This window comes from Taudactylus pleione, unplaced genomic scaffold, assembly GCF_031769625.1.
Source record: "Taudactylus pleione unplaced genomic scaffold, aTauple2 ptg000707l, whole genome shotgun sequence".
In the NCBI taxonomy this organism is placed as follows: Eukaryota; Metazoa; Chordata; class Amphibia; order Anura; family Myobatrachidae; genus Taudactylus; species Taudactylus pleione.
The window spans coordinates 15,755,218-15,770,947 of NW_028285109.1; the positions used below are offsets into that span (position 1 = coordinate 15,755,218).

Here is a 15,730-nt window from a genome sequence, read left to right on the forward strand (position 1 = left end):
TGTAGAGATGTATGTGATAACACATACTGTACATCTCTCCCGCGGTGAATGACAGAGACCAGCAAGCTTTTGTTATTTACTGGGTCCGCCAGCCAATCGTAGGCCGCTCTACAGTTAGCTTTGACCCATGTGCTGTTGACTGTCAGCCACGTGGGTCACAGCCACTCAGCAGCCACTAACTGTAGAGCGGGCTCTGATAGACTGGTGGGCCCGGAGAATGACAAACCACGCGGGTACCTCGTTTTTTGTTTTGCCAAGTCCAGTGGAGCCTACAGGAGAAGGCAACCAAAGTTATGCCAGCAGGTAGGTGAGTATTGAATTTTTTTTTTTCACAAGAAAATCGTTGGATTCTACTGGAGAAGGGGATGTCAACATTTGGTAGAGGGTAAGTATGTGTGAGTGTGTTAGGTATGCAATAAACTATTAATTTCTACGGTGTGTGTACTTTCTTTTTTTTTTACTATTTTTTTACAGTGGGGGTACGGGTGCCGGCAGCCTGCTGGCACTTGTAGTTCCACAAGTTCCAAAGGGCAGGCACGCTAGCACCTGTAGTTTCACTGTAAAAACTATAGTATAATTCTATTTATCACACTATTAACCCTGCACCCACCGGCCAGGGGAGCAGGGAACAGACCTGGGCGTCAGCGTAAGCCTGGGGTGCTCGGGAGAGGGAGATCCCTTTATTAGGGAGTTCTCCACCTCCCCTGAGATCTCCGGCTTGTGCTGAATAGCTTTGGGTGTTAATGCTTTGACCAGGGAGACCCGGTTAAAGGGTCCCCTGGCTGTGGCGTTACACCCCGGCTAGATTTGAGTCTGGTGCTGCTATTAAAAATAGGGGAACCCCACGCCATTTTTTTCCCCTATTTTTAAAACCAGGACTGGCAATGGGAGCCCAGTTCTGGTTCCTAAAATACAGGGGAACCCTACACGTTTTTTTCCCCTGTATTTTTTAGAACCAGGACTGGGTCAGGAGCTCGGGGCTGGTTATGCTTTTGGGGGGGGGGGGGTCTTGTCAATTTTTTATTTTATTAACTATTTATTTACTTACACACACACACATACACACAAGCAACTTGCAAACCTCTTGATTCTGATCGTTCCTACCAGTGTTTAAAAACGGACAGATACAGGCAGGACACGAATCAGTAAATTTACCCCTACTAGTGAACCTGTACCCTGAATTTTCTACATGCCCTAAGGGGATCCTGGTTTTCCCTTCATCTCTGAGAGGCAGCAAAACTCACTAGGAAACCTCTAAGGGAGTGGCGCGGACATCGCACTCAACTACGTGTTCTGTTGTATGTAGAGTGGTGGGCGGAACACGAATTGCTTGTTAGGGAGGTAAAAATGTCATGCATAGCATACTTATCTACTTTTTGCTTGCTACTTCAAGGGGCAGGGCCAGGTTCTGATGTTGTTAGGTCCCACCCCCGCTGTGACAAAATGCTGCAATTCACGTGTCCGTGGAGAGCGGGCGGGGCTAAATGACGCGTCTTGTTAGCCCCATGCATACAGAGCGGCAATTCCCATTCTGACAACTTTACTAGGAAATTGGCCGGGATGTGGGAGGTCCGGCCACTCTTGCAAGGGTGCGGGGGGGCTAACCGAAAAATAGGGAGCCTCCCCCAACTTCCAGGAGAATAGGCAAGTATGGTGCACAGTGATGATGCTGTGACAAACTCATTTTTCAGTGAGGAGCTTCAGTGATCCTTTCACACATGGGTGGATGGTCTCTTGATTTGGTTATGTGCTCTGGACCACCTAGGAACGCTATGCTGTTAATGTTTATTCTATATGCTTTTAAATGAGGGCTATTGCATTATAATTAATTATCCAACATACACACACACGCATGCACACAAACACAAACAAACTGAACTAGATGACCATATTACCGGCACCAACCTGTATAGGCGCAATATGCACAAGTCACTAAAGTGATTCTGATATTTTGATCTTTTATTTATGATTGTGGGCTCAGTAATTCATTTTACAAACTCCATATGGTGGTGTAATTGTAATAGTACTTACTGTACATAGGGCCAGGGCCGGCAACAGAAATCTTGGGGCCTGGTACACTCATGTTTTTGGGGCACCCTATCCCCTCCCGGTAGGTACATGCAGGTCAGCATTTGGCTCATCCTGTGTCTCTCAGCCTCATCCTCACCTGTGCTGCTCCAGACTCAACCCTCATCTCTCCAGCCTCTTCCTGTGTCACTCTAGTACCCTCCCTGTCACCAGCCTCATCCCCTGTGCCTCTCCATCTGCAGCCATTCACTCATATTTCCTGTATCTCTTATCATCATTATCCCCCCACCCATGTATCTCAGCTTCATCTGCGTCTCTCAGATTCATTTCCAAGCCCCCGTGTCTCTCATCTTTATTCCCGGGACCCGGAACGGGATGTACTAAACGGAAAACGCGGTAAAAATCCAGTTTCCGGGGTTTTACCGTATTTTTCGTATGTATCATCAGCTGGCCGCTGGGTGTCTGATCGGATCCCTCCCAGCATGCCCCGCGGCCGCCGCGTCACTCTGCACATGAACAGATGGACTTCAGGGGCATAAACCCAGAAGTCCACGGCACAGAGCACATCGGAAAGGACAGGTCTTATCAGAAGAGCTGTCTTTTGCGCTACTGATCGCATATATTAGTAAATATGCGATCAGTAGGAATGCGAAGCATGGCAGGATGTACTTCGCAAGGTTAGTACATCCCGCCCCGTGTCTCTCAGCTTCATTTTCCTCAGCTCCGTGTCCATCAGCTTCCCAGCTCCTGTGTCTCTCAGCTTCATTTTCTGCAGCTGTATCTCTCATATTTTCCCTAGCCCCTGTGTCTCTAAGCTTGATATTCTGCAGCCCGTGTCTCTCAGCTACATTTCCCCCAGTCCTTTGTGTCCCCCCTCTTCCTCAGCCCCTGTGTCTGTCACACCATCCCTTTTCCCCAGCCCGTGTCTCTGACACATACCCCTCTTTCCCTGCCCGTGTCTGTCACATACCCCTTTCCCAGTACCTGTGTCTGTCACACCGTCTCTTCCCCAGCCCGTGTCTGTCACTTTCCCCCTCTTCCCCAGTCCCTGTCACATCCCCCTCTTCCCCAGCCCGTGTCTGTCACATCCCCCCCTCTTCCCCTGCCCCTGTGTCGGTCACTTCCCCCCCTCTTCCCCAGTCCCTGTCACATCCCCCTCTTCCACAGCCCCTGTGTCTGTCACATCCTCCCCTCTTTCCCAGCCCATGAATGTCACATCCCCCCTTCCCCTATGTCTGTCATATTTCACCCTCTTCCCCTGCCCCTGTCTGTCACATCCCCCTCTTCTCCTGCCCATGTTAGTCACATCGCCCCCCCCTCACCTGCCCCTGTGTCTGTCACATCCCCCCTCTTCCCCAGCCCGTGTCTGTCACATCTCCCCCCTCTTCCACAGCCCGTGTCTGTCACGTCCCCCTTCCCCTGTGTCTGTCACATCCCCCTCTTCCCCTGCCCATGTTAGTCACATCGCCCCCTCTTCGAAGCCCGTCTGTCACATCCCCCTCCTCTTCGCCTGCCCGTGTCTGACACATCCCCCCCTCTTCCCCAGTTCCTGCCTATGTCACATCCCCCCTCTTCCCCAGCCCATGTCTGTCACATCTCCCCCCTCTTCCACAGCCCCTGTGTCTGTCACATGCTCCCCTCCTCCCAAGCCCCTGTGTCTGTCACTTCCCCCCTTCCACTGCATCTGTCACATCCCCCTTCTTCCCCTGCCCCTGTGTTAGTCACATCACCCCCTACCTCTTCCCCAGCCCGTCTGTCACATCCCCCTCTTCCCCTGCTCATGTTAGTAACATCGCCCCCTCTTCCCTAACCCGTCTGTCACATCCCCCTTCCCGACTGTCATATCTAGATGTAGACGCCTGACATTTCCCCGACGCTGGGAGACCGGCGCCCGGCATCACGATCGAAGGGATGCCGGGTGCCGCGAGCGGACAGCCGCGGGGGGGGAGGGTTAGGTTTAGGGCACCCGGGGGGACTTAGGGTTAGGCACCCCCCGGAAGGGTTAGGCTAGGGGGTGGGAGGGTTAAGCACCCCCCCGGAGGACTTAGGTTTAGGCAGCGGGGTGGGGGGGTTAGGGTTAGGCATTTATAGGGGGTTAGGGTTAGGCACTTGGGGGGGAGGTTAGGGTTAGGCACCCCTAAGGAGGGTTAGGGTTAGGGGGATAGGTTAGTCAATACTTACCTATCGACGATCGGGATTTCCAGCGCTGTGAGGCTTTCATACCGATTCCGTCACATCCCCCCTTCCACTGCATCTGTCACATCCCCCTTCTTCCCCTGCCCCTGTGTCTATCACATCCCCCCTTCCACTGCATCTGTCACATCCCCCTCTTCCCCAGCCCGTCTGTCACATCACCCCTTCTTCACCTGCCCATGTCTGTCACCCCCCCCTCTTCCCCAGCCCCTGTGACTATCACTCCCTCCCCTCTCCCCCAGCATCTGACATAAAAAAAAACCCTGTGCCTGTCACCCCCCCCGCCCCCCCTTCCTTCATCTGCAGCTCCTCACTTCCTGCCCCGTGATTCTCTAGCCCAGCCCGGCCCGGATAACACTTACCTGCTGTGCTGCCTGTTGTACTGCTCAGTCTGCTCTTCCCTGGCGGCTCAGAGAGACGGGTGCCCTGCTTACTGCTGTTGCCTCTGCCAACTGCTGTGTAAGCAGCTTATACAGCAGGTGGCAGAGCCAAGGGGGACACATGAACTGGACTCCTGAAATTCCTGAGGGGCCGGGGCCCCTCGGAATCTCTGGGCCCAGTACAAGTGTATAGTTTGCACCCCCCTGTCGCCGGACCTGGAGCTGACCTGATAGCTAGAAAATAGAAATGATTAACCAGAGCTAAAATAAAATAACAGTGGCTGGCAACACTTGGCTTTGTTTATTTGAACATGGATGTCACTAGTACAACAGAAATATATATATATGCAGTATATACACATTTAATAGTGAAGAACTCACAAGAAAGCTAGAAGGGTTCCTTTTATAGAAAAGGGGAACCCTGCTATTTGACCAATATGTGGAGTCTGGATTTTGCATAAGAATAGGAGGGAGACTGGAGTTTCTTAATTTTATACATTTATTGATGGTATAGATCCGCAGTACCAAACTTTTTTAGGGAGCTACCCTGTCATGTCCAGTACTCCCGCAGTGATGAAAATACAAACACAAATCAGCAATGATCAATTTAATATTATTCAAAATCCAATCAGTCCCCTCCTAAGTAAACCCACTCAGTACCATCCCCTTTTGGAAACCGTTGGTCTAGATGATAGTGTCCTTTTAAATGATGCGGATTTTAGGTTCTTCACAAATGATGGACAAGTACTCTGTAGCTCACTGGAGTATGACACTATAATAGGCCGCCGTACAATGGAACATAATAAAGAATTGTGTTCCTTTTGTTTGCAGACATAAATATTACATCCTTCAATAGATCATGTTTATTGCAATATACAGACATATTATGAAACAGCTAATCAATGTGCATATTATAAGATGGAGGGTACCAAACCTATAAATTCAAAGGATAAACATTTGATATTCAGTGATAGAAAAAAAAGTTAGTTTACATGCATGCACTAAAAGAGCAGTCAGTTACTCCATCATTCTGACAGGTCCTGATACTTCATTGCTCTTATTCCTATTGAATCACAGTGCTGATAAGCATAAGATAGTATACAGGAACCCTCTGCATCTGAAAGATAAACGTAGCAATGCTCATTTTGTGCCAGCACTGTAATGTCACTCTTTATATAAAAATAAAAGTCCAGTGTTACAAAACTTTCACAGCTCATCCTGTTTGAAAAATTAAGACATTAGCTAAGACATTGTACAGCAAGAGATACATGACAAAATGGTCTCAGATCACGCAGAGTTACTATTGCTGGTGCACAACAAAATGACAGATGCAACATGTAACGGGTACTGTAGGACAATAGTTCCCCTCTCATCTCACACTGCAGAGGTTACATAAAACATCTGGAAAGTGGAAGCTTTGCATGTTCTGATAATCTGTTTGAGACAAACATGAGAGGTTCTTATAGTTAGATTGGAACAACGCTCTACTCCTGAAATGCCATTTAAATAGTAAAAGTAGTACAAACACCAAAGAAAATAAATATATAAAGGTAATGTGCCTTTAATCATTCCGTAACGTTAGACAATATCTTTATAAATTCTGTCGCCCTAAATAAAGTCAAAAAGTCGCTCTTCCTGCTTTGTGTAATCAGCCAAACATATGAACAACACACATTTGTACAAATAGTGTCAAAATGAATTTACTAAAAAGAACAAACAAACAAAAACAGTTTCAGATATCACATTTGCAATATTAGTTGCATGCCTGCAAAATCAAACAATTGCCCAATGGACATGCAAGTCTAGTTATGCATTCACAAAAAGAACAAGTTAACTATAATATGAAAGGTTATATGTTATGAGGGCAAAGGGACATTTTAAGAGCACATGACTCGCATTAAGATTTTACTCTTTTAAGGTAGAGATAGGCAACTTGTGGCTATACCCCTATTGATGAATGACAGTTTCTAGTGCACTTGGACCACCAGCCCAGTAAATTAGTGGTTCTTTAAAAAGAAAGTGCTCAGTAACCCTCCATATGTAGATTAACTTTTAAAACAAACCAACCGATCAATTCCCCTTGAACTCATGCCATTACTGGAGGTATGAGGCACAGCATTCTTCAGTGATGTCACAATTCCTTATTAAACTGAGAAGCAGCATTTTCATGAACATTGGTCCAGGATACAAAATGGCTGCCTCCATTCTGAATAAGTGATGATGGATAGAACTTAACAGACAGTTAATTTGGCAAATTATTATGGCATGTTTTATGTGGGGATAAGTGGTTCACTTTAAGAACTGAATTATTTAACATTACTGGTTGTTTTACTAAATAAGGGGGAGTTTATCAACGCTTGGAGAGAGACAACATTGAAAGAGATAAAACCCCAACCAATTTGCTCCTAACTAGCATTTCTCACACACAGCATGTATCTGACAGAAACTGATTGGTTGGTACTTTATCTCTCTCCAAGCTTTGATAAATCTTCCCCCATATTGTGGTCATGTACAGATTATCTTGAAATAAATTGGTTATTTGTACTGTTCTAGTAAAAATTGACTGTGGGAGTAAAGTAGCAGATAAACATAGTGACAGCACCATATAAGTAGGAAGTGATTTTCTGTAGCTTTTCACAGAATGTCACAGTTGCACAGAGAGCACACAAGAGGAAATCTCCACTGCATGCACTCTGTCCATGTTAATAAGGAACACTTTGATTGTGCATCTCCTTCCTGTTGTGTACACTTTTTGGCATGTGGAACAAGACTGGAGCTCAGATCCACAGGATCTTTTGGGGATGGGAAATTAGGCTGTGCTAGGAATCTACTTTAGGAAAAATACAAACTTTATTGTTCCTGCTTATTTTGCGTTCAGCTTTACATTTAGGCTGCGTGGTCTGGATAAGCTCTTCAGGTGTATTTCCAAGAGGAGGTAAAAGTCGTTTCTTGCTGTTCCGTTTATCAGACAACCACTGTGGTGGCAATTCAAAGGGCCCAAATCCAAACTGCATAGAGTACTTGTCATTGAGCATTTCGGCTTCACCAGGCGTCGCAGGGGCAACTTGTGCTGCAGATTCAGCACTATGTGAAATTAACTTATGTACCAAAGTGTTTTCTACCTCTAGGCTTGTACTTGGCATGGTTTCCTTCAGTTTATAGCTCCGGGAAGCCACTGACTTCATCTCGTTCTCTTCCTCATCCTCAACAGACTTGAAGATCTGTTGTTGTCCTATATGGAACATCTCCAGAAGCTGGCTTCCTGAGCGAACACTGGGTTCCAAATTCACCTCTGCCACTGATCCCAGGTTGACAACGTTCCTTCGGCTATACCGCCGATGGAGTTGCACTATGGTGCCCACCACACACTTGCGTACAGACTTGTTGACAGTCAAGAATAGTAAGGGATTGGTGACGAGGGAAACCTTGGGCAACCAGATGGCTGTGAGCATTAGAAAGTCTGAGATGTGAGAAACATTGAGCACAGTGCGATAAACCACCAGTGTTACATAGGGAACACTGCAGAGAATAAATATCAGGACCATGGACAGCAGCATGGCATGTAGTTCAGCCTCCTTTTGGGAAACATATGGGATAGATATAGAGTTCTGTGGTGTCCTCAAAGCTGCTATGATCACCTTCTTTTTCTGGCTGGCACTCAGTGCTCTGCGGATGAGTAGCATGAATAGGAAAACCACAGCTACTGGCACTAAAACGGTGGTGATATTGTACACCAAGACATACACTAAGTGACCCAGAGAGTAGCCCCAAGACTCAGAGCAGGTTGACATGGCATAAATGTCAGTCACATTAGTCACAGCAAAAACAGGAACACTGGCAACTACTGCATGAGTCCAGATGTAGATCAGCAAGTCCCTGGCCTTGGAATCTGATATCTTCCTTTCAAGCGGGTACAAGACAGAGTAATACCTGCAGTGAAACAACACAGGCTTATGTTAGCAAAAAAACAAATTTATGCTATTTTCTTATATGCTGTGCGCATATAATGTCATATGCAATTGTATCATTTTCTAAAACTGAAAGCAGCACATTTTACTAAGACCATGAAAGACCCAGGTACATAAATTGCAACTTGTGTTACATTGTGGCACATTGCCAGCTCATACTTTTATACTAAAACTCTCATCTTTATTTCAGTTTAATTAAAATCCAATTATATTACACTACAAAGTCAAAATAAACCAACAACATATAGTTACCAATATGGGATGCAACGTTATAAGCAGAATAAGCAGTGTTAGGAGAAAAGAAGACAAAAAAAGGCGCAAATTTGCACTTTGGTAAAACCATGTGACACCGGAGGGGGTACATGTAAAACAAGAAGTCATATTTACAGTTGGGAAGAGGCGTGTCCTAGGTCAATTCTAGGTTACACCATAAAATCATAACTGGCCGGAATTTGTGTGCTACATGCAGAAGTAGTCAGTATGTTCCCTGCAAGTTAACAAAAAAACAAACAATGCAATTACAGCCTTTGGTTTTATTTTATTTTGTTCCTAACTCTGCATTAGCCTCACAGTGCATAGTAAAGACAAGTATAATATATATACATATATACAGTACTGTGCAAAAGTTGCAGGCAGGTATGGAAACCCTGCAAGGTAAAAATGCTTTAAGAAAAAATCGAAGTGTTACTGATTTATTTTTATCAATTACCAAAATGTGAAGTGAATGAACAGAAGAGAAATCTAAATCAAATCAATATTTGGTGTGACAACCCTTTGCCTTCAAAACAGCAATCATGCCACCACACCCCCTCCAATTGAAGGAATTGGGAGTAATTTTTCATGAAAACTACTCCAATTGCCCTTTAATAAAATTAATTTGATACTAAAATAATGTTTATATACATTAGCTGTATGACAGTCATACATTTTGATATTATTTATTGCTTAACATACTTACATTAATAGTGTTGTAAACATCAAACAGTGTGTAACTATTCTGTTTCCATATATCTTTATCATTAGATTATTGTATTTAGTTTTCATATTCTGTGCACAATATTGTCTGTAAAATGCTATCTGCATCTACATGCGAAATTCTACGTTACAGTGTCAGAGGCTGTGACACTGTAACGTAGCGATTCGGATGCAGATAAACCAGCAGTTGCACAGAGAATATTGGTATGCCGCATATAATTTTAATCAGCATAAGCTGCTTGTGCGTCCTATTCACTTCCATGTGCGAATAAGTAGTTGCATTTAAAGGGGAAAGTCATACGAAAAGACGCTCTGAGCTTTAGAGTCACACCATGTACAGGAAGATAAAGGGGAAAATCGGCATGGGGTTCCCCCTAACTATTTTCCTATAACTAGGACTGGGCTGAACCAGCTGGGGTGGTAATGCCATAGTAAGGGGACACACAGCGTTGTGTTCCCTTCCAAAAGCATTATCCAGCCCCAAACTGGTCAGTCCAGGGCTGAAAATCCTTGGAAAGTCGGGGGTCCCCCATCCCAAGGATCTACCAGTCCTGGGCTGATAGCCCAGAGCTCCTCCCTGGAGGTGGTGGGTGCGGGGGAAGAGCATACATATGTCCAGCAGCAACTTGTACATGGAAATGAATACAAATGAATGTAGTGCTGTTCAAAATCAAGAGCACTATTCTAGCCACCAGGTGGTGCTGTAGCAACTCTTTCATTGTGATTTCTTTGTGGTTCTAAGTTATTGCAAGGCGGGTGAAGTGAATGCTGTATGCATCTCTGTACATTTGTTTGAACAAACATTATGCTAGTATTCAAATTTTTTTCTTGTTTAATTAAGGATGAAGTTAGTTAATGCTACCTAGTGTTTGGTAATGTTTAGACAGACATGTCCTTTTAGTGTGGACAATATGAAATTTGCCACATTAGTTTTACTGGCAGAGAGGTAGATTGTCTATTTATTGTGCATGTTAGTAAATGACAGCGGCTATCAGCCTGTGCATACAGCCATCTCCCATGTGCACTAACAGGCTGCAGCCATGCTGCTAGACACCCAGCTATGCCAAACCGTTTGGATCTCCTCCAATCTGGCCAAGTTAGGGGATGGCAATGGCATTTTGTGGAGACCACTGCCTGGTATGGTGGGCGATACAGGTAAAGTTTCCTTGTACAGGTGCTCAGGAGGTGCCGGTAATCATGCGTTGTTCTATACTTTTAATGGGAAAGCTTATGTGTCTACCAGGAACAATTGGTGTAGGTAAGTGTAATGTAGGTAAGTGTGATCATATACACACAAATGTCCACTCAATTAAATATTCAAACATACATATGTGAGAGATATAATACTTTTGCAAGGCAGGATACAGGGCCACATGGGCCTGGGGATGAAATTATTCAAAGGCCTATACTGAGGAAAAAGGAGCTGTGTCCAGAGCTGTGTGGGTGTAACCAGAGCTGCTATGTGGGTGTGGCCAGCGCTGTGTGGGTATGACCAGTGCTGTGTGGGTTTGGTCAATGCTGTGTGGGTGTGACCAGTGATGTGAGTGTGGCCAGCGCTGTATGGGTGTGACCAGAGCTGTGTTAGTATGACCAGTGCAGTGTGGGTGTGGCCAGTGATGTGTGGGTGTGACCATTGATGTGTGGGTTTGGTCAATGCTGTGTGCATGTAGCCAGTGCTATGTGGGGGTGGCCAGAGCCACATGGGTGTGTACACCCCCCGGTGTATCACAGCACGGCACATTTTGATACAGTGTATGAGCCAGAAGCAACGTGCAGAAGACCTTGCAAATTATGGACATCTGTATTTACCTGTCCAAGGCGATGGCAGCAAAGCTGAGGATGGTCACAGAGCAGAAGACTTTGTGTAAGAATTTGATGGTCTTACAGAAGAGGAGAGTGTAAATCCACCAACAACAGTGTGGGCTGGCACTGAGCACAATGTCAAAAGGCACGCACACTAGGCTGGCACAGATACCAGAGCAAGCCAGGTTCTTCATGAATCTGTTGGTCACAGATTTGAGGACAGTTGTTCTGCAGGTTGACCAAAGGACAATGATGTTTCCTGGAAAAAGAAAATAAGTGATTTATAGAAAATAGAACTACATGAAGAAACTTCTGGAGCTTTACCATTTATGTTTCAGAAATTGAAGAATGAACAGGTTTTAAAGTTGTAATATCTGCTGTTTATCCATACTTCCTAATTTGCTCTTTTCTGGGACTCTACTTAAGTTATGAAGGGAGAACAGCCCTAGCCTGGAGAAGATGGTGTGTTTTTGCCAGAAATAGGGCTTCTCCCTATTAAGGTTCTCGCAGGTGAAAGCTTCTCCATTGGAAGCTTGGGCAAGCCTATTTAACAAGGATGGTGATAGCCCAACAAATTAAATAAATAAATATTATTTAAATAAAGCATTCTTTACTACAGAATTCTTTTCAATAAAATGTTTTATAACTTGTTTTTATTAAACAAATGTATTATAGGGATCAGTGGCGGGCTGGGCCGGGGGACAGGGTGCCTGGGGGCACTACTGGAGGCCTGCATGAGGGGGTACTCTCCTGGGGAACAGGGGGCACTGCATACGGGCACCTCTACAGGGGGCTGCCCCATATCTTTATTTTTACTTTACATTAATTCCATATGGACCTGCCTCCTCCCTGGAACACTGGGGGGGGGGGGGGGCACCGTAGCACGCACTTGCTCCGGGCACCCTGGCTACACGCTACTCCTCTGCCAGGGCCACCTGCATGCATTTGCCCACCCCCGGTTGAAAGTTGCCAGCCAGCCCCTGATAGGGATACAATACTAGACATAATGTGAAAAAGTCAGTATGTAAAGACAAGTTAACCAAGTATACATGTAGGGCCTTATTCAGATCCACACGTAAATGCTGATGTTTATGCAGATTGAGCGATTATTAGCCATTGCGCATGCATGAAAGCCGTACTGCGCAAGCACAACAATTTATCACGCTCACACAGAGTGACAGGTAGTCAACTTTTGGGGGAGGTAACGGGGGTGGATAGGCAAATACATTAGTGTCGGGACTGTTTATACTCTGTTTCATGGGCGTGCATAAATTAGAGCTGTCAGCGTGTCAGGAGAGACGCAGTATTTGAGTCAAGTCAGACTTACTCAGAAGCTGCGTGGCTGCCCGATCTGCGTCCATGTCCCAGATGTTCACGCTGTTTACATATTAATATATTTTTCACTTATTCAAGTCAATAGCAGCATTCCATCACCTGTACTATAATCATATAGAACACACATAATGAGATGCAACAAGGGAGGGATAAAAAGGGTGGGGTAGAGTGAGGGGTGGGGGCAGGGGCAGAACTATGGGAGACAATGGAGGCGCATGCCGCCGGGCTCCAGCTCTGAAGGGGCACCTCCTCCATTGTCCACAACATATTCACCCCACTTAGGGCTGTAACTATGTACCCGGATACATGGCACCCCTTCCCGGCACCTAGGAGGGGCCATACACTAGTGGAGATCTCCATGTCAGACTATCAGCTGACGCCTTGTCTATCTATAGCCTATCTGCATGCGGCTTGCTACATTATAGTGCCAGCTGCTGTGATGCACCAAATTACAACTTGCCTCCAGGCGTCTGGGATGAAGTCACACCACTGGGTGGAGGGTTGGTACTCTAGGAGAGTAACCAGGTAAGAGTGTGAACCGGAAGGCTGCATCACCATTAGAAGGTTTATAACGCACCTTATAATGCAATTAAAAAAATCAAAGTGCTGTGGTTTTGTCCCTGCCTGTATGTTCAGATTAGTAACTTGGAGGAATAGGTCAAAGTGTTAATTAAACTTCCCGATATTTCAAAGAAAGATTACACCCTTGTCACCTTATGAAGAGAATTTTTTTTTATGCCAATCATCATTAAATATATTAAATAGATTTTCTATTGGTGTTGTTATCATGATTAGTAGTTTGTACTTGTGAAACTAGTAGTTGAGGTTGGACAAAGGGGCTGATTCAGCAATGCCCGTAAGATCAATGCTGAGCGCAGATTCCAGATTATCGGGAATCTGCGCATGCACAGGACCCGTTCTACACACTTGCGTGCAGCTTTGCAATTCCGTTCTCTGATTAATTAGCCCCATAGTTCAGAAAATATTAAGTATTTTTTTTAATTGGCAAACAATCCCACAAACAATGATAAACAGATTATTTATGGAACATTTTTAGCAAGAAGGTGTGGTATTGCCTTTTGTGAAACCTGTGGGCCTGATTCAGATATTTTATGGAGAAGTTCAGACGCCGCAAAAGCCGCAGGAGGCGACTTAAGTGACCAGGTGACCAGCAAAATAGCCCATATGAAGCCAGGTGTCTCAGGGCTGGTGCCCTGTGGACCCTATGGACATAGGCAAACGCAAGCCCACACCATTACCACAATAGAAATAGTAATATAATAGAATTTTACTAGTGCTGCATGTTCTTGGAATGGTGCCCACATTTAAAATAAAAACATTCAGCTCAGGCAGGATGGAACTACTGCTGCACCTAATGGCTTACTGTGATTGCTGGTCCTGTATATGTTGGAATTATGACACACAATACACTTTGTATGACGCATATTAAAGCTGGTTAACTGCTAATTATGCCCTCCATACTCACTCTAAAATCGAGCATTTGGAAACCCCCCTCTAAAAATCCTGCATTTGCCACTGATGGACTTCGAAGAAGGAGAGTTAACAAAAGGTAAGTTCTTACCATAACTTTAATTTTCTGCTTCAGGGTCCATAGGCTCCAAAGGGAGACCATGGGGATGTCCCAAAGCAGTCCTTTTAAGGGTGGAGATGCTCCTGTCCTGAGAGGAGAATCCGGCGCCCACAGGAAGCATCCTGAGAGGTGAAGGTATCAAATGCATAGAACCTTAGAAAGGTCTGGACAGAAGACTACATGGCCGCCTTACAGAGCTGAATAGCCGAAGCGCCACGGCACTATGCCCACGAGGGACACACAGACTGAGTAGAATGAGCTTTAACGGAAGACGGAACAGGCAGGCCTGCCTGCGTGTAAACTTCTAAGATAGTCATATGAAGCCATCTAGCCAATGTTTGCTTATTGACTGGCCATCCCTTCTTGTGGAATCCATAGAGCACAAACAAGGAGTCTGATTTCCGAAGAGAACTGGTACAGTCCACATAGATCCTGAGGGCGCAGACCACATCCAATGAGGCCTCTCCTGCCGAGAGGTCTGGAGACAGAAAGGCCGGTACTATAATTTCCTGATTAATATGGAAACTAGAAACAATCTCAGGAGGAAAATCAGGGCGAGTACGAAGCACCGCCCTATCCTGGTGAAATTTCAGAAAAGGAGGACGACAGGAGAGCACTCCCAATTCTGACACCCTTCTGGCAAATGCAATAGCCAGAAGAAAAAGAGTCTTAGCTGTTAACCACTTAAGATCCACTGAATCTAGTGGTTCAAATGGAGGACCATGGAGAGCCCGAAGAACTACTTCCAAATCCCAAGGAGCCACTGGTGGGACAAAGGGAGGTTGAATTTGGAGGACACCCTGGAGGAAGGTGTGGATATCCGGAAGCGGAGCAATTCTACGTTGGAGCCACACTGACCGTGCAGAGACATGCACTTTCAATGAGGCCAGGCGTAGGCCGAGATCCAATCCAGTTTGAAGGAATGCCAGTATTCTGGAAATCCAAAACACCTGAGAGTCGTAATGTCTCGTATGACACCACTGGAAATAAGTATGCCATACTCTGTGGTAGATCCTGGCGGAGGCAGGCTTGAGCGGTCTAAGCATCATTTTGATGACTGAGCTAGAGAATCCCTTGGACCTTAAGAGGGATGTCTCAAGAGCCACACTGTCAAAAACAGACGATCCAGGTCCGGTAGAGGCAAGGACCCTGAGACAACAGGTCCAGACGTTGAGGCAGCAGAAACGGAGTGTCGATGGGGAGACTCCGAAGATCTGAGTACCAATGACGTCTGGGCCAAGCTGGAGCCACCATCTGGATAGTGCCACCATCTTGCTTGAACTTCTGGAAGCAGGGAGACTGGAGGAAATAGGTACGCAAACCGGAAGGTCCATTTTACTGACAGAGCATCGGCATCTCTTGTTCTGGACCTGTACACTGGTAACTTGTGATTGTGTCAGGAGGCCATGAGGTCTACCTCTGGGAGACCCCATTTATCCACTAGGAATTGAAACACC

At 45.6% G+C, this 15,730-nt stretch overlaps 1 protein-coding gene across 1 annotated transcript in view; it reads right to left on the bottom strand.

Moving 5' to 3' along the window:
- Nucleotides 1-4,912: 4,912 nt before the first annotated feature.
- The window catches only part of GPR176 (G protein-coupled receptor 176), a 62,443-nt gene continuing 51,625 nt past the window's right edge, over nucleotides 4,913-15,730 (bottom strand). The window contains exons 2-3 of the mRNA XM_088456520.1: nucleotides 11,354-11,606; nucleotides 4,913-8,531 (exon numbers count right to left, since the gene is read on the bottom strand). Coding sequence (XP_088312646.1) covers nucleotides 7,421-8,531; nucleotides 11,354-11,606 — 1,364 coding nt within the window. The 3' untranslated portion in view covers nucleotides 4,913-7,420. The remainder of the gene's footprint in view (nucleotides 8,532-11,353; nucleotides 11,607-15,730) is intronic.